This window comes from Lutra lutra, chromosome 3 (assembly GCF_902655055.1).
Source record: "Lutra lutra chromosome 3, mLutLut1.2, whole genome shotgun sequence".
NCBI lineage: Eukaryota > Metazoa > Chordata > Mammalia > Carnivora > Mustelidae > Lutra > Lutra lutra.
Window position 1 is genome coordinate 77,849,578 of NC_062280.1, and position 18,966 is coordinate 77,868,543.

Below are 18,966 nucleotides of genomic sequence, written 5' to 3' on the forward strand. Positions count from 1 at the left end.
AGAGTTAAGAGACTGCATGCTCCAGCTCGGGCACACATTATAAGACAGTCAAACTGATAGGAGAAAACTTTAATCCTTGCTCAGTATTAAAGCATGTTGGATCTCTCACATACACACACCTCTCCCTATCCCACTTGATTTGAACAAAGAAGGATCTAATCCACTATCAACAATTTTTTGATAATAGAAAGGATTAAATTTAAGATGAAGTCAAAACTGAGGAAGCCAAAGCGAATTAGGGAATTCCAAAGATATGGGTTACACACACACCCCACTTATATGTGCTTGCAAGCTTGCCTTCCTTCCCTTATTTTTCTCCTTCTGCTGCTTCTTCTGCTTATGTAAAGAAAACCACAAAAATCCTCTGACTCTCCAAAACGGTCTGTTTCAAGTACTTTCAAATCTTCTGATCAAAATATCACCCTCTGAGACACCAGAGTTCTTGTATCTATATCCCAATTACATTTATTTGAATCCCCAATAAACTAAGAGCCACACAAGAGCAGGTAGCATAACTTATTCATCTTGCATTCTGCACAGTGTTTAACACAAGGCATTCTACAAGAGTTTCCTGAACCGGAAGATACATAGTAGTATATACATCAAACTATCCTGGATATTAAATCAATGAAACACAATAATGTTATTAAGTTTGCCAATAAGCTCATTCAACTTTTAATGGTCTCCACCCAATAAAAATTCAACCTTTTTTCCCCCACCAATCGTAAAATCTTCAGTGGGAAGGAATGATAGATAAGAACTGTTTCTTTTCCTTTTAAATTACCTTTAAGTAAGCCAAAACCCACAAAGGTAAAAGATTAACTTCTCACGACAGTTTTATTTTAGTCACAAATTCCTCCTGAATTTTTCATGGTAATTTCTCTTGAACCTCCATTATAATAGATGCCTTTTGGGGTGGCTGAACTTTTTGTTTAAAAAAAAATATTGGGGGCACTTGGGTAGCTCAGTCTGTTAAGTCTCTGCCTTCAGTTCGGGTCATGATCCCAGGGCCATGGGATGGAGTCCCGCATCAGGCTCCCTGCTCAGCGGAGAGTCTGCTTCTCCCTCTCTACCTGCCTGCTGCTCCCCTTGCTTGTGCTGTCAAATGAACAAAAATCTTTAAAAAAATTTTTGTTAGAGAAACTTCTTCTATCTCAATACATCAAGTCATGAAGTGAGGGCATCAAATCTTATACTGTGAGACCCATCTCCCTCAGTTTCAGCTGAGCAAAACCAAGTCACTCTGAATCCCTTCCCCGGGAATTTATAAATGAGACTAGGAGAATCCAAGTACACTATGGCTTTGTTTTCTGAACAGGTTTATTATGCAATACTCTTCATCAGTTTAAATTTGCTAGAAATTTGCACTGTGTGTTAGTGAAGCTACATAGAAATAAAATCAGACAAACTGGGGTTGTGATTTTTGATAGCATCAACCCTTTTTCTCAGTCCAATGCCCCCACCTCCACCATGGGAAAAATCAGTCTCAAAGGAAACAAAGGAATTTGGTCACCAAATTCAAAACATTAAAAAGGATTTTGCTAATCTTTTTTCTATTAACTTTAGCATTGGCAAATTTCTATTCTCCTCAGCACAAACCTAAACACCTTTCTTGTTTTAGACAATGAATTTAAGCTACTGGCTTCTCTGAATTCATCTAAACTGGCAGTTACATGCTTAGTTTTGACCTAACCAGCAGGGGTCAGAGTCAGAACAAAAACCACCTAATGAAGGATTCCATGGAAAGACATCAAACATTTAAGTGAGCAAAAATCAATTGCTTGCCAAACTGTAGAAATAATGTGTAAATAGCCAAAATCTCAATGAAGGTAACAAAAAGTGCACAGCTCCCTTTGAAATGATTCCTAATAATTTTTAAAGTCTGAAAAAAGGTCTGAAGACAATACTGACATTCTAATAACACAACGAAGAGAACAAAATAAGTGATAATCCTTGGAGCTGGCTGTAGTAGGCCATACAAACACACAAAAAAACCTTTAGATATTACAGGTAGTTTCCTCAATTTGGCTTAAGAACAAATACAGATTGTTTTGTTTCCTTAAGTATGATATTTTTAAATGACAAAATTATATTCTGAAAATGACTTACTTGTAACATCAGTCTTTATTCCTGCAATCCTCAAGAGTGGTTCAACCTTCTCATAATAGACCTGAGTAGCTTCTTTTTTGTGGCTCTGGGGGTTGAGAATTACTTTTAATGACTTTGGTCTACTAGAAAAACCTAAGAGGAAAACAAAGACAAAGTTATACAATCTTCATCAGCACTTCTTTTCTTTCCCTTTAAAACCATACACTAAGTCCAGTCAGAAGGTTTTACATCTATTTAAGTAGTATTTGCTGTTTTTATTTGAAATTCTTACGAGTTTTCCCAAACATGGCAGTATTTTAAAACATTTGTTTTCCTAGCAGTTAAATAGGTATATTCTTCTTAAATCATGAATTAGAACGAAGCATTACATTTATGAAGGAAAATGTGGATGAAAGCAACTTTGTATTATTAAGCAAAGCTCACGTATATTTACCAAACCATAGATAATATATCAAATGTTCCATCAGCATTTATTCGGAGGGGGGAGGGGCCAATAAGCCGCAAAGAACAGGAAGGTTTACTTCCTCTCCTGAGATAAATATGCTCATTATTAGAGTTGGGCTCCCCAGTGACCCAGGGCTCCCCAGGCCTGACCCGTGGATGAGCGCAGGGTGGGGCAGAGTACACAGGGCTGGGTCAGGGCCAGTGCCCAGAGCAATGCATGCTGGGAGCTGAAAAGAGGCTTAGGTCAAAGTTCAACCCTGAAAAGGAGCCAGGGGAGAAAGGACTCTTCCCTGGGGAACTGGGAAAGAAAGCCTCTCAGCGGGGATTCGATGAGAGTGCTGCCTCACAGTTGGGGATGAGATTTGATACTACAATTTTCTGGGCTTGCAAGATGTTTATCACTTAGAACCCAGTTGGAGCAGGTGCAAAGCAAATTTTCTGTTAGGAAGGTGCAGGCGGGACAGAGGAGCCAAAAGAACGCTAACGGCCATTTCTTACAAGGTAAGCTGCTGTCACAGGGCCATGTTTCAAGGTTAAAAAAAAAAAAAAAAAAAAAGTTACTAGCATCTGCTTGTAATAAAAGCATCCATAAAGCCTCGTGGAAGACGTCCATAACACCAACGTCCGTTCTTGTGCGTCCAGCTGAGACAGTATTTCATTTCTCATATTTGATATTATACCATCCTTCAACAGGACACAAGGTTTTGAATTCAGGGGGATCCCTGTGCTGGATGAGAAAAAGACAGGGCCAGGCTGAACTGCCTATAGTCTCTGTCATTGTCCCTGTGCTTGTTAGTTTGCTAAGTGGCCTCTGGCAGTCTCCTTACCACCCAGTCTTAAAAATCTCAAAACCTTGCTCTGTTCCTTTTTTCCTTCCAATCCCTCCATTCGAACGAAGTGCCCACGTTCATGAGATGGTAATTCTGTTTCGGTGCCTTCTGTCCCTCTTGGCCATTGTGCTCTGGCTCCTCCGGGGCTCCTGCCAGGCATTTGGGCATCTCGCTCTTCTCCCCCTTCCATGACCTCTGCATCACGCCTCCATCAGGCCCGCACTAGCAGAGAGCTGCCAGGGCTCCCCACTGCCTGTGGCTAAGCCTGAACCCCTCAAAATGACACTCAGAGTCTTTCCCCAGCCAACTGCAACCTAGCCTCCCCTCTTCCTCTCTCACATAGATTCCAGAAACATGGACTGAGCATTTGCACTAAGTACCGGAGCAAAGCGGTTAACACATGGTTTGTGCTTTAAAGGAGGAAGATGTATCCAACACATAGAAACAGCACAAAATAGACTTGCTAATGGAGAGACACCAATCACCCCTGGAGTGTATGAAAAGAGACTGGTTAATTCTCACTAGGGATCAGGAAAAGGGAGTATGTGAGTGGGGCTTTAGTCTCTTGTGGTTTTCACTACTTAGGATTCCCTCCTTCCTTCCTCACACGCCTCATCTTACCCCCCTCAGCCAGACAGCAGGAGCAGCAGTGGGACAGGAGAGGAAATTCTAAGCAGAGACTAGCATGAAGCTCAGTAAGTGCAGAGGTTTCTCTGTTCCATTACTGCTTCCCCATCATGCTCTGAAACTTCTCAATTACCTGCCAAATACCAGACGTGCCAGGCACTCCTCAGACAGGTTTTAAGATTTTATTTCTTTGAGACAGAGATAGCGACTGAGATAGTGAGAGAAGGCATGAATGGGAAGGAGAGGGATCAGCAGACTCACCATGGAGCAGGGAGCAGGAAACCCAATGAGGGGCTCGATCCCAGGACCCTGAGATCACAACCTGAGCCGAAGGCAGACGCTTAACTGATTGAACCAGCCAGGCATCCCTCAGACCGTTTTTCTTTCCACTCTACCTTACCACCATTTCTATGACAATTCTGCTACTTTTTGTTTTGTTTTGTTTTTCATCAAGTAGGCCCCATGCCCAATATAGGGCTGGAACTCACAACCCTGAGATCAAGAGTCGGCTCGCTCTAGGCACTCAGCCAGTCAGGCGACCCAAATTCTGCCGTTTTTTTTTTTAAAGCTTACTTCCATATGACTTCCTCACTAAAGACTTTTTTTTTTTTTTTTAAGATTTTATTTATTTATCTGACAGAGAGAGATCACAAGTAGGCAGAGAGGCAGGCAGAGAGAGAGGAGGAAGCAGGCTCCCTGCTGAGCAGAGAGCCCGATGCAGGGCTCGATCCCAGGATCCTGAGATCATGAACTGAGCCGAAGGCAGCGGCTTAACCCACTGAGCCACCCAGGCGCCCCGTACTAAAGACTTTCTTAATCACCAACAGAATTCACCCCTCTGGCTTCTCATTCCCACTGTATTCTGTGGGCCTCTATTAACTATTTTTTATATCATTCATATTAAAAAAAGAACTGATGAAAGACCCAATACCTTGGAACTCTTACTGCCAAACCAGGGACAATATGAAATGGAGTGAAGACTACATCTTACCAAGGAGGAGAAGGAAAAACTCTGTCTTATAGTAGAATGACAATAAATATGGAAGGAATGACAGAAAATCACTATTTTCACCCGTTAATAATGGATTCAGGCAAGAATCAGCAATGGGTGGTACAACCATCAGTGACAGTCAGTTGGGGAACAAAATGTTTCCTTATTCTTAAACTCTGTCCCTCTTTATTGTTCTCATTACAGAGGGTAGAAGCAGACATTGACAATGGGGACATCTCGCAAACACTGCCTTAGTCAAGTGATCAGAGTTGACCATAACCTTAACGTACAAATGGACACGTAAGCCCCGTGATACCCTGTGATGCATGACACACAGCACCGAGCACACAGCACTTCTATGGTAACTGTCCAAAGTGCATAATGCGGATCAAGCGATGATGCAACCCTCAAAGGGACCCCGACTGAGGGGACATTCTCAAAATAACGGCCTGAAACTCTTAAGAACTTAAAACCCTCAATACTGTGTAATAAAGTTGAGGACCTGGTCCCAATTCAAGGAGGCTAAAGAGAGGACAAGTGATGCAATGTATGATTCTGGATCAGGTGAAAAACTGCCAGAAAGGACAGGACTATTCGCCTTTAACCAGGAGACTAAGCAGATAAATCTAGGGCTCACTTGCATTAAAGCACAACAAAGACAAGTCACTTGTTCTAAACTTCAGAGGCCAAGCAAGACTCAGATTAAACATCCAAGTTAAGTTTACCTTACCTGGCGTATTTGTTGAAAGAGGTTGCTTCATTTCTTGGTCAGAGGCAGTCCCAGCATGGAAACGGTCTAGATAGCTAATGGTAGTCCTCAAACGTTATCATGAAAACCCACTTTTATTTGCCCCTCTCCCTATATCATGACTGCCAGGTAATAAAAGTTTTTGGAAATAAGAAACAGTCACTTGGGACTTATGAGGATAAGTACGTTGTAGTTGAAGGCTTATAGCCCTTAAATATTTATGTATAAAAGTATATGCTATATGTTCCATTCAACCTTTGTAACACAATCCCCTTAGTCAGGAAAGAGCTAAAACCACTCAAGATTTTCTAAAAATATTTAAGCAAATTAATTTTATTCTTAAGCCTCAGTTACAATGACAATAGCAACTAAATAAATTAATCAGAATGTTCCGTTCCTTAGACATCCTGATAAATTGAGCACTTTCAAAACATAAATCAACAAAGCCAATTTTTCACCAGAGCATGTATTCATTTTCTCATTTATCTTTTCCTTTTGGGTGCTCTTAATTTGATGATTATGAAGCTAGAGTCTAAGTATATAAAAATTAGGTAGCAATTTGATACCTATTTAGAGATCAGAAGGGGGATTTCTATCATATAAAGCAAGATTTTTTTTTTAAAGATGTTCATTATTGAGTAGAATAAAGAGATATAATTAGTAAGTCTCCAACTTCTCTTCTCTCAGGATGCCTCCCCAAGTCTCTCTGGACTTTCCTCAGCCCCTCGTATACACAATGCTCCCTCTCCCATAGCGCCACCGCACTTACTCTGCCCTGTCCACCCCCCATGCTTTCTGCCACTATGGCCACTTTGTCCAATTAATCAGTCATCACTTCCTTGGGAAAGACTCATATGGCTTCCTTGGCTTTACAACATTAGCTAGGTCACTGCCCCCTCATCATTTGTTCTTATACATCCATACATTTTGCAATCTTGATTCTTACACTATTATCTTTTTATATATATTTATTATTTGTACTCATATATTAGACTTGAAACTCTGGGGCTTCTCCCCGTATTCGATCTTCTTAGTGCAGGGGATATAATAGATGATCAAATATTCGATGAATGAATAAAAGGGTAGTGTTAGCCTTCAGCCATATAGATAGTAGTGGCATCCATTCATGTATTCACAAATAACTGCGTGCATACTATTTGCCAGACAGGGTTCTAGAAGCTGAGGCTCTATCAGTGAACAAGCAAGCTTCTGCCTTCAGGAAGCTTCCATTTTAACGGTGGGGGACAGAAATACTAAGAGAATTCAAGGTATGTTACATGATAACAAGTTCTAAGGACAAAACGAAACCTCACAGTAGGAGAGAAGGAGGACAAAGTAGAAGAAATGACTTCCTGGACAGGAAAATCAGATCACTCACAAGCACTTAAAAGGACTTTGGCTTTTGTTCTGAGTGAGAGGAGAAGCATGCTGATTTTTGAGCACCACTGCAACATGACCCGGGATGTGAAATGGATCACTCAAGCCTGTGTGTAGAAAGCAGATGCTGTAGGTGCCAGAAAAAAGTCAGAACAGTGGCAATACTCCAGGTGGTAAATGACTGCACTTGGATTGAGTAAAGTGGAGATTGTAAGAAAAGCTAGATTCCAGATATATTTTGAAGGTAGAGCTGACAAGATTTGTCTACTCTTGTGTTATGTGAAAAAGAATAGTCAAAGACTAATCAAATTATGGCTGGTTAAGGAGAAAGTGACAACACAAAAAGGGTTAAGAACTAATGAAAAAGTGGTAGAATCAATTAATTGTGGTCTCGGGGTGGAGGAGATGAAAAATTTTAGGAGTTGAGAGATTACATCAATTAAGTTAGAAAGACAGAGGCCTAGCTTTGCTCAGTGGCAGTATCATAGCCAATGAGGTTTAACCGAGGCGCGATTATTGCTAATAGAAAGACAGAGGCCAATAGCCACATGAAGGGTAGGATGCTTCAAAGTGAGACTGTTACTGGTATTAATAATAAAAATAATAATAAATATAATATATAATATATAAAAATAATAAAAATTGACTCCATATTCATCAGAATCACCTGAAGGGCTTCTTAAAACACAAATTTTTGGATTCAGTAATCTAGGGTCTGAGATTTTTTCCAGGAGATGCTGATGATGTTGGTCCAGAGATCATACTTTGAGAACCACTGCTCTAAAAGTATGATTACGGGAGGTGAATGAAGTGTAGGATCAAGGTCTTTGAAGAGAAGAAGCTAAAAACTCAGACAACATCTACAAAAACACACAGAACTATGGCAGCAGTAGTGCTGTAGAGAATGACAGTGAGACAGAAACTAATGTCTTCAAGGAGTAAGAAGCATGAACTAGTAGTCTGCACAGGACCCCAACAAGTAGCACTAAGCTAGTGGGGTCTAATGGACTGAGCTTCAAAAACGAAGTTTTTTAAGAGAAGGAAGAAAATGGTCTCAAAATAGCAGTGAGAAGGAAGAAAGATATCAAGACATTGACAAGAGCTCCAGGACCAGTGGTCTGAAGTGTATGACAGAAAAAACAGCCACCACTTGAGGGCTGTAGGGGAAGCTAGAAATTCCTGGGAGAGCTAGGTCTCTCTATTAAGGCAAGAAGGTAAGGGAATTTGGGGAAAGTAATCGAAAATATAGGAGATTTTGCTACTGATGGACTATTCATTCCACAGGGCAGAATAACATAGTGTCTGAAGTTAAGGACAGTGGGGATGGTGTTGCGTTAGAGAGTACAAAGAAAGAGCCTTAGAGGAACGACAATACAACTGTTGAAGTGAACTTTAGGGAGTGAAAGAATGCTTTGCAGCAGTTGAGGTTGGAAAGTGAGGTGTGAGGAGTGGGGTCTTGCCCCAACCACAGGGAGCTCTACAAACTATCTTACCTCCAGCTAATACCAAAGCGGGGGGAGGAGCAACATTGCCTGGAACCAGAAGAGCTCCAAAGCCCCTGTCCCTCTCAGTAGATCAACCAGTGTTCGAATCTACACCCAAGTCTGTGTGAGGCACTAGGTTATACTCTTCACAAAGGGATCTCAGTGCAAATATTCTATATTTGAGAATCACATGCTCCGTTGTCTTCTGTACAGACTGACATTTTCAAAGTACAAAATTCAAAATCTGTTTTCAGCTCATTCTTTGATACCGAGTTTCCCTCCTGGTGGACCACTGGTATCACTTCAAAAATTCTTCCAGAAATATTCTATGCATATATATAAAAATACATGTGTTCTTTGGCTTTTTACATAGATATTAGCATTCCTACCCACTAGTCTATATGTTGCTTTTTTTCCCTTTTACTGTATTTTGGAGAGGATTTCATATTACTACGTAGAGTAGTAAGTGAAACTAGTAAGTAGTAAGTAGAAAGCTACTCAGTACTTAAAGCCGAGTAGCATTTTTGTATGGATGAACTTCAACTTAAGTAATTTGTCCCGTGAGGGGCATGTGGGTGGCTCAGGTAAGTGTCTGCCTTCAGCTTAGGTCATGATCCCAGGGTTCTAGGATTGAGCCCCTCTTTGGGCTCCTTGCTCAGCAGGGAGACTGCTTCTCTCTCTCCTTCTGCTTGTGTGCACTGTGTGTCAAATACATAAAAATTTAAAAAAATGTAATTAGTCCCCTGGAGATGTATATTTAGGTTGTTTCCAATCTTCCTTTACTGCAATGAATGTCATTTTGCATCTATTTGCATGTAACTGCAGAAAAAACTTCTAGAGGTAGAATTACAGAATCAAGGGGTATGCTCTCTTGAGAGTTTATCCTATTCCCCAATTACTTGCTGTTGAAACAATTCAGGGTTGTTACCCGCCAAAAGTGGGTGCTAGTGTTAAAATAATTCATCTTAAGTCTTGGCTCTTCCATTTATCAACTGTGTGACTTTGGGTTATTTGTCCAATTTCTTGGTTTTTCTATTTCCTCATCTATAATATGAGGATAATAAGAGTACTCCCTACCAAAGGCAATTGTGCTGATTAAATCAGCAAATTTAAGTGCTTAACAAGTGCATGGCACACAGTCAGTAATCAATTTATAATTATTACTACCAATTCACACTCCCCCAGGAACAGGGTATCTGTTTTCCTACACCCTTATATACCCATAATGTTTTCAAACTTTTTGACCTTTGACAATGTGAGAGAAGAAATATTGTATCTCATGCTAATTTCAATTTACATTTATCCTTTTATGAGAGAGGCTGAGAAACTTTGAAATATTTACGAGATACTTTTATTTTTCTATGAACTATCAGTTTATAACATTAACATTCTTTCTTCATAAAACCGTAATTTTTTTTGTATTTGCTCTTGTATAATTGCTTTTTAATGACTGTATTATGGAATTGAGGGTGGAATTCTTAGAACCAAAAACATTCTTTTTTTTTCTTTAAAGATTTTATTTATTTATTTGACAGAGAGAGAGAGAGAGATCACAAGTAGGCAGAGAGAGGAGGAAGCAGGTTCCCTGCTGAGCAGAGAGCCCGATGCGGGCCTCGATCCCAGGACCCTGAGATCATGACCTGAGCCAAAGGCAGAGGCTTTAACCCACTGAGCCACCCAGGCGCCCCCAAAGTCATTCTTAATAAAAATCACCACACTCTTGGAAGGAGAAAAAAAAGAAAATTAACCTTTTAAGTAAGGTTAACTTTATTTAAATAGCCTATTAAAAACTGTATTTAATAACCTATTAAAATATGAAAATTAATTTTTTATTTGTTATATGAGTTACAAATTCTTTTCTGTGTAATTGCCTTTAATTTTTTCTTTTTTAAGATTTTATTTATTTGACAGAGAGAGATCACAAGTAGGTAGAGAGGAAGGCAGAGAGAGAGAGAGAGGAGGAAGCAGTCTCCCTGCTGAGCAGAGAGCCTGATGTGGGACTCGATCCCAGGACTCTGAGATCATGACCCGAGCTGAAGGCAGAGGCTTAACCCACTGAGCCACCCAGGTGCCCCGCCTTTAATTTTTATTTATGCTATTTTCTCTATGATCCTTTTTTTCCTGACAGTTTTCATTTTGCACACCTATAGATTTATCATTTTTTATAGTTTCTGGGTTTTATGTCATATTTAATAGTTTCCTTTTGCAACCAAAAAAAACCCCACTGTAGCGGTGCCTGGGTGGCTCAGTGGGTTAAAGCCTCTACCTTCGGCTCGGGTCATGATCCCAGCATCCTGGGATCGAGCCCAGCAACAGGCTCTCTGCTCAGCCAGGAGCCTGCTTCCCTTCCTCTCTCTCTGCCTGCCTCTCTGCCTACTTGTGATCTCTGCCTGTCAAATAAATAAATAAAATCTTTAAAAAAGAAAACCCACTATATTTCTAATAATTTTATGGTCTCTATTTCATGTTTTCATTTAAGCATATCTAAAGTTTCTTTTTTAAACACTTTCTTAAATATTTTATTTATTTATTCAAGAAAGCAAGAGAGACCATGAACCAGGGGAGGAGCAGAGGGAGAAGGGCTCCATCCCAGGACCTCAGGACGATGACCTGAGCCAAAGGCATACATTTAATGAACTGAGCCACCCAGGCGCCCCCAAAATTTCTTTTAATAGAGAGCTAAAATTGGGATTTGACTTCACTCTTTTGCCAGATAACTATCCACCTGTCCCAATATCATTCTTTTGGTAATCTTTCTCTTATGTATTTCAAATACCACCTTTAGATATACTAAATTCCGAGTGTGTTAGGATTTCTTCTGAACCATTTAGTCTGAAGTCTTCTGATCAATTCATATGTCAGTGCCATATTTTGAATTTAATGAAACTATCTCAAGTTTCTCCATGTAGACTTTAAAATGAGATATTTTTATAATGTTGAGAACATATCCATCTATTCTTTTTTAATTAAGAGCTGCTTGGCATTCATACACAAGTAGACCAATCTGTAATTTTCCTTTTTTGGATTTGCATCATCAGAGGTTGATATCAATTTCATGTGAGCTCTATAATACAATCCAGGAGTTCCCCCACTCCCACCCCATGCTCTCCAACAGTTTAAATAGAATCAAAGTTTCCTGTTCTTTAAGGTATGGTAGAGATCTCTGTGAAAATATCAGAGTCAATGTTTTCCTGTTTGTTTTTTTAAGGAGTACCAAAATAATTGTTGCCTTGGTGGTAATTGGTCTGTTTAGGTTTTCTATGTCTTCTAGAGTCAGTTTGGCCATTTTTACCTTCCTAGACAATGGACTCATTCACTTCAACCTTCTCCAAGGAGGCAGCCCAGGTTGCCTGATGAGTTTAGATACTGTCTTCTTATGAGTAGTAGTAGCAACACTATTTCCCCCTGATATTTAGAACTGATCACCTTTTCCAGCAGAGCAAATTCATTATTATTTTTTTCCATTTGTTGATTCAGTCACATGGTTCAAAAATGTAGCCAGGTAATTCTCAATGTCCAATTCACTTGAACCATTGTCATGTTCCCATGTGAAAGTATTCTTCTCATACTAATTCCTCTAAATCTGCAGATTTCAGAGTTATAGGGGCAGGAAATGTGGGCCATTGGCAGTTAAGAGGTAATGCTTAGATCTTCACTAGTTGGTTTGTAGACCAAGTAGTTTTGTTTTGTTTATGGAACTAAAAACTACTTTCACAAAATTTTGTCTTCTGGGTAGAATACAATGCAATACAACAGGAAACATGGCAAAATCAGCAAAGCCCATGATTCATCAGCCAACTGCCTCACTTCTTTGATATAATTGAGTCCCTTGATCAAAAGCAGTATGGAATGCAAATTCACTGAACAAGGTATTTAGTAGGGTTACAGATAGTAGTGTTGCCAGTAACATGGTGGATGGGAAATTCAAATCCACATCTAAAGTAAACATTCATAGCAATGAGACCTAATTACTAACTTCCCACAATAGAGGAACTCCAATGTAAGCAACTTGCCACCAAATGGGTGACCAGTTGCTCTAAGATAGAGAGCCATAGCCAGGCTCAGGGCTGATCTGTTTGCAGGCAGAGTACTCAGCAATAACAGGAGTCAAATCAGTCTTGCTGAGCAGAAGTACTTGTTGTTAAACCCATATGTTCCCCCATCTCTGCCATGAAGGCCACTTTATGTGTTCACTGTGCAAGCCCTAGCATTGATTTTTTTTTTAAAGGTTACATTTTTAAAGATTACATTTATTTGAGAGAGAGAGAGAGAGAGCACAAGCATGATTGGGGAGCAGAGAGAGAGGGAGAAGCAGACTCCCTGGTGAGGAAGGAGGCTGATGAGGGGCTCCATCCCAGGACCCTGGGATCATGAACTGAGCTGAAGGCAGAAGCTTAACTGACTGAGCCACCCAGGCACCCTCCTAGGGTTGCTTTTATAAGATGCTGACTGACATCTATAGAATGGGGTACCTTGCCTCCCTAACTAGGTCGTCTTTTGAAATAAATGCTCTTTGATGACCATTTATATAAAACAAATCTCATTCTGTTCTTATTCTATGAAAACCAACTTTCTTCCAAATTCCTATTTGGCAAGCTCTTAACCACTGTCCATGCATTAGTATGCATCCATCCCTCTGGCTATCACACTTTAGTAACTAGGATCAATTGTCTGAAGTTCTGCCCACCACAAGGATTTTCCTTCCCTATCTTATAGTAACACTCAAGTAGGTCTGTAATACTTCAGTAGCTCATTTCTATGGTATTATGAAGAATCCATTTATTTCCCTTAGTTTACTGGTCATAGAAAATATCTCATGATGCCACATATGAAGGGGGGCAAAAAAAAGAAAGCAATGCAGCAACAATTGTAGGCCACCAATATATTTGATTTACTAGACCCTTCTCTAGTTCTTTCATCATATTATCTGTACAATACAGCTTTTTATTTAAAATAGCTAGAGGTATTTTATGTTTCCTACAACTGAACTCTAATATGGGTGTCTAATAGACATCTCAAAGTTGACATATTGAAAACTGAAATTTTGATATTCCCTACCAAATGGGGCCTATCTACCCATAGTCTTTGCTACTTTACTAAATAAGAACTTCTTTCTACCTGCTCCAGTTAGAAACTTTATTCTGAAAATTGGTAACTAAAAATAACTAATTGTGCATTTATCCTGACTCTTTAGTTAGTACTATATTTATGGGTAACCAAATAGTACCAGTAGACGAAACATTCCTTTAATGAAAAAATAGCACTAATTTAGAAAGAATGATTAAATACAAAATTTTCCATGATCTACACTTACTTAAATAACTATTTAACGCAAAGGTAATGAACATTAAAACCACTACTTATTTATTGAGAATTAAATGCTCTCCCTGGTCCCTGAGTACCACTGAACAATTATCTATTAGTTTCAAATAGCAATATTACAATGGAGGAATGCCTGGGTGGTTCAGCCGGTTAAGTGTCTGACTCTTGGATTCAGCTCAGGTCATGATCTCAGGTGGTGACATTGAGCCCTGCACAGGGCTCTGCACTGGGCAAAGAGCCTGCTTAAGATTCTCTCTCCCTCCCTCTATCTCTCCACCCCCTAGCACGCTCTCATTCACAATCTCTCGGGGGGGGGGGGGGGATTACAATGGAGAGATCAAGCTGTCACCTCTCTGCCTCTGGGATCAATCTTAGCCTTGAAGAATCTATCTCATCCACACTAATAATAAGATTAATTAATCTTAAGATATTACATACCACCTGAGATAATGTCTAATCATAAGACATTATATACCACCTGAGATAATGAAATACGAAGCGTCCAGTACCACTTATGGAGTATTCTTGCACAGTATGAACCTAAGTAAGGCTTTAGATTAGAAATCCACTTTATACGTAATAAAGAGAATAGAAGAAGAAGTTAAATGATACCACCAGGAAGAAATCAGACAGCGGTACAACAGTACTGCTCAAAGAGTGGTGATCAGAATGACAACCTAGCATCACCCAGAAGTTCAGTAGAAAGGCCCATTCCAGGGAGAAGATATTTGCAAACAACATATCAGATAAAGGGCTAGTATCCAAAATCTATAAAGAACTGAGCAAACTCAACACCCAAAGAACAAATAATCCAATCAAGAAATGGGCAGAGGACATGAACAAACATGTCTGCAAAGAAGACATCCCCATGGCCAACAGACACATGAAAAAGTGCTCCACATCACTTGGCATCAGGGAAATACAAAACAAAACCACAATGAGATACCACCTCACACCAGTCAGAATGGCTAAAATTAACAAGTCAGGAAATGACAGATGCTGGCGAGGATGCGGAGAAAGGGGAACCCTCCTACACTGTTGGTGGGAATGCAAGCTGGTGCAACCACTCTGGAAAACAGCATGGAGGTTCCTCAAAAAGTTGAATATAGAACTACCTTACGACCCAGCAATTGCACCACTAGGTATTTACCCTAAAGATAGAAACGTAGTGATCCGAAGGGCACGTGCACCCGGATGTTTATAGGAGCAATATCCACAATAGCCAAACTATGGAAAGAACCTAAATGTCCATCAACAGATGAATGGATAAAGAAGAGGCGGTATATAAATACAATGGAATACTATGCAGCCATCAAAAGAAATGAAACCTTGCCATTTGCAACGACGTGGATGGAACTAGAGGTTATTATGCTTAGCGAAATAAGTCAATCGGAGAAAGACAACTATCATATGATCTCCCTAACATGAGGAAGTGGAGATGTATGTAACATGGGGGGTTTGGGGGGTAGGAAAAGAATAAATGAAAAACTGAAACAAGATGGGATCAGGAGGGAGACAAACCATAAGAGTCACAAAACAAACTGAGGGTTGATGGGGGGAGGGGCATAGGGAGAGGGTGGTGGGGTTATGGACATTGGGGAGGGTATGTGCTATGGTGAGTGCTGTGAAGTATGTAAACCTGGCGATTCATAGACCTGTACCCCTGGGGCTAATAATACATTATATGTTTATAAAAAAAATTTAAAAATAAAAAAAAAAAAAAGAAAAGAAAGGCCCATTCCAGACCTACTGAATCAGAATATTTGGGAATGGGGGACAATATCTTTATTTAAATAGGCTTTCTAAGTGTTCCTTATGCACACTAAAATATCTATAGGACAACCTCATCTCTTTCATAAATGTCAGAATTTTAAAAATGAGGGGACTATTTTAGTGTTGTAGTTTAAATATGCTTAATTTGATGAATGACTCTTGATTGGATACTAGGTACAAGTCAGCTATAAAAGACATTTTGGAAAACATAGGGAAAATTTCAGTGTGGACCAGGTATTCAATGACGATAAGCAACTATTGTTCATTTATTTGGTAGGATAATGACACTTGGTTATTTGTAAAATGTCTTTTTGTAGAGATGCACACTGGAGTATTTCTGGGAGAAATGTCATGATGTATATAGCTGAAATCAGACTGACAGAATAAAATGTTAAAACGTACGGAAAAACATTAAGAACTATACAATATAGGTGTCCATTATAATGTGTTTATATGTTCTATATTATTTGACATTTCCCCTAACACACACACACACACAAAAACCACCTTGCTGTTATCATTGACTTTCTCTCTCTTAATATCCCTCCAAATCCACCAAGTCAATAAATCCAAAGGCTCCATCATCAAAAACAAATCCAAAGTCTAATCACTTCCCACTAACTGTCTCACTCCCTCTTTAATTTAAATTACTATCTTCTGCCTGGGTTATACCAATTTCCAATCAACTGGTTTCCTGCCTCAATTCTTTCCCTACTCAGAGCATACTCTCTACTTTACAGCCAGAATATTCACTTTAAAAGTTATATCATGGGGCGCCTGGGTGGCTCAGTGGGTTAAGCCGCTGCCTTCGGCTCAGGTCATGATCCCAGGTCCTGGGTTCGAGCCCCACATCGGGCTCTCTGCTCAGCAGGGAGCCTGCTTCCTCCTCTCTCTCTGCCTGCCTCTCCGTCTACTTGTGATCTCTCTCTGTCAAATAAATAAATAAAATCTTTAAAAAAAATAAAATAAAAGTTACATCATGTTACTCCTTCGCTTAAAACTCCCAAATGGCCCCCATCTTTCTCAAAACAAAAGTAAAAAAACACACAAAGCTTGCAAGAGCCTTCACACTCTACTCCCAGCTGCCTCTGACCTCATTTCCTACCACTTTACTCCCTGCTAACTGTCTGCACATGACTTTCCTGATCAACCTTTTACACATACTGTTCTATTTGGACTATTCCCCCCTCGCGTATCCATATGGCTCCCTTTCCAATGACTTTCAACTGTCTTCTAAAACTAGACATGGCTTCGAGTTGGCAGCCTCAATTTTCTTATCTGGGGCTTGGACTCAGAGTGCCCTTCTCAGCATCAGGGCACATGTGCTTCATCTCATAAGAGAAAGAAAAATGCAAAGAAGTAGCTGGTCAAAGGAATGGCACCAGTGGGTGATGATGAAGCCAAGACCAAACTCACCAGTTAAGACTGCCAAATGGCAGGGCACCCAGGTGGCTCAGTGGGTTAGGCCACTGCCTTTGGCACGGGTCATGATTTCAGGGTCCTGGGATCGAGCCCCACGTTGGGCTCTCTGGTCAGCGGGGAGCCTGCTTCCCCCTGCCTCTCTGCCTACTTGTGATCTCTGTCAAATAAATAAATAAAATCTTAAAAAAAAAAAAAAAAAGACTGCCAAATGGCTTGGGAAAACTCTCTTCCATAAAAATTACCATAACAATAACAACAGCATTTAAAGACTTTGGAAACCAAGTTAGGAAAGTAAGAAAGAGAACAAAGTTCAATGTTTAAAAAAATTTAATTATTGAAAAATAGTTAAATAAAAAGGAGAGTTTAATTTTTTCCATTAGAAAACAGACATGTACAATCTAGTCCTCTTGAAACAAGAATATGTAATGCAGAAATGTAATACACTGTGAAGATTTACGTAAAATCACTAGGTACAAAGAACTCTGGAAAACATTTAAAAAATGCAACACAAAGCATCAAGCAGTATTAAACTGCTTGTACTGATATTATTAATTGATATTATTGATTGATATTGTATTGGTATAATACTGTATTGATACAGTATTAAACTGTATCAATTATGACAAACTGTTTAATATGAAAGCTACATTGAGATACATAAATCCCCTCAACTCCTTGGGAAAAAAAAAAGAATCTCAATGTGATAATAATCATTTATTCATAATTTCACAATAGTATAAGCATCCCCCAAATAGATAATTCAAGATTAAAATATAGGCATAATTCAATATTAATATGCAACTGACTCGGTTCTTGGTCCTTCTGTAACCTCTCAATTCATACTCTAGAGTATAGACCTTTTTAGCACGCCATTTTGCAATGAACCATCAATGTAAAACAGAATGGCCAACTGTTCCTCTGTTAGTAACAAATGTGCTAATATGTACTAGTTTAAACTTGATCTATCAGTGAGTCAATGAACCATGAAGGGTGGGGGTTAATCTGGGTGTTCTCCAAACAAAGGCTCAGGAGAGCAGCGGGGACGCCACTCCCAGACTCACATCTGTGCTGTTTTGAGTGCAGCATGATGGAAATGGCATGGTGTTCATCAAAGTTAAGAGCCCAGAACCTTGTTAAAGTATTGGATATACTCACAACCATTTTATACAAAAAAGAAACCAAACTGTTGCAAAAATAAAACCCAAACACAGGAAATAAAGACCTGAATTAACCACAATTCTCAGGAGCTATTAATATTAAACTATGCCCAGTTAATATGTAACAGTGATGGTAAAATCTTTCACACACAAGATATGACAACTTCCCAGCAAAGGGCAGAAACAGAGATATTTTATATTAGGAGATTTATATTAAAATTCATTGGGGCACCTGGGTGGCTCAGTGGGTTAAAGCCTCTGCCTTTGGCTCAGGTAATGATCCTAGGGTCCTGGGATCGAGCTCCGCATCGGGCTCTCTGCTCAGCCTCTCTGCCTGCCTCTCTGCCTACTTGTGATCTCTGTCAAATAAATAAATAAAATCTTTTAAAAAATTCATTGATTTCACTTCACTGTCAGCAAAAGTTAATTGATGCACACATCTTTACACACACATGAAAATAATTTCAGTCTTACAGTCTATTTAAATAAACCCAGTAACTTCTCAACTCACATAACTTCTAAACTCACTGATATAAACATCTCTAACCGCTAAGATAGGCTCAACGACAATTAGTAGAAAGAATCACCTATTGCCAGAAATAGTCCCCTCAGTACTTCTGTATTTTAATGGTAAAGTGGTCTAGTCTACAGATAGAGCAGGAATGAACAGAAAAAAGAGCTA

At 39.5% G+C, this 18,966-nt stretch overlaps 1 protein-coding gene and 1 pseudogene across 2 annotated transcripts in view; one reads left to right on the plus strand and one right to left on the minus strand.

Moving 5' to 3' along the window:
• Nucleotides 1–18,966, minus strand: part of CERKL (ceramide kinase like) — a 118,649-nt gene that overhangs the window by 30,984 nt on the left and 68,699 nt on the right. For both annotated transcript variants that reach the window (XM_047722334.1, XM_047722333.1), the window contains one exon: nt 2,110–2,241. In XM_047722334.1, coding sequence (XP_047578290.1) covers nt 2,110–2,241 — 132 coding nt within the window. The remainder of the gene's footprint in view (nt 1–2,109; nt 2,242–18,966) is intronic.
• Nucleotides 7,589–7,713, plus strand: LOC125096536 (uncharacterized; annotated as a pseudogene).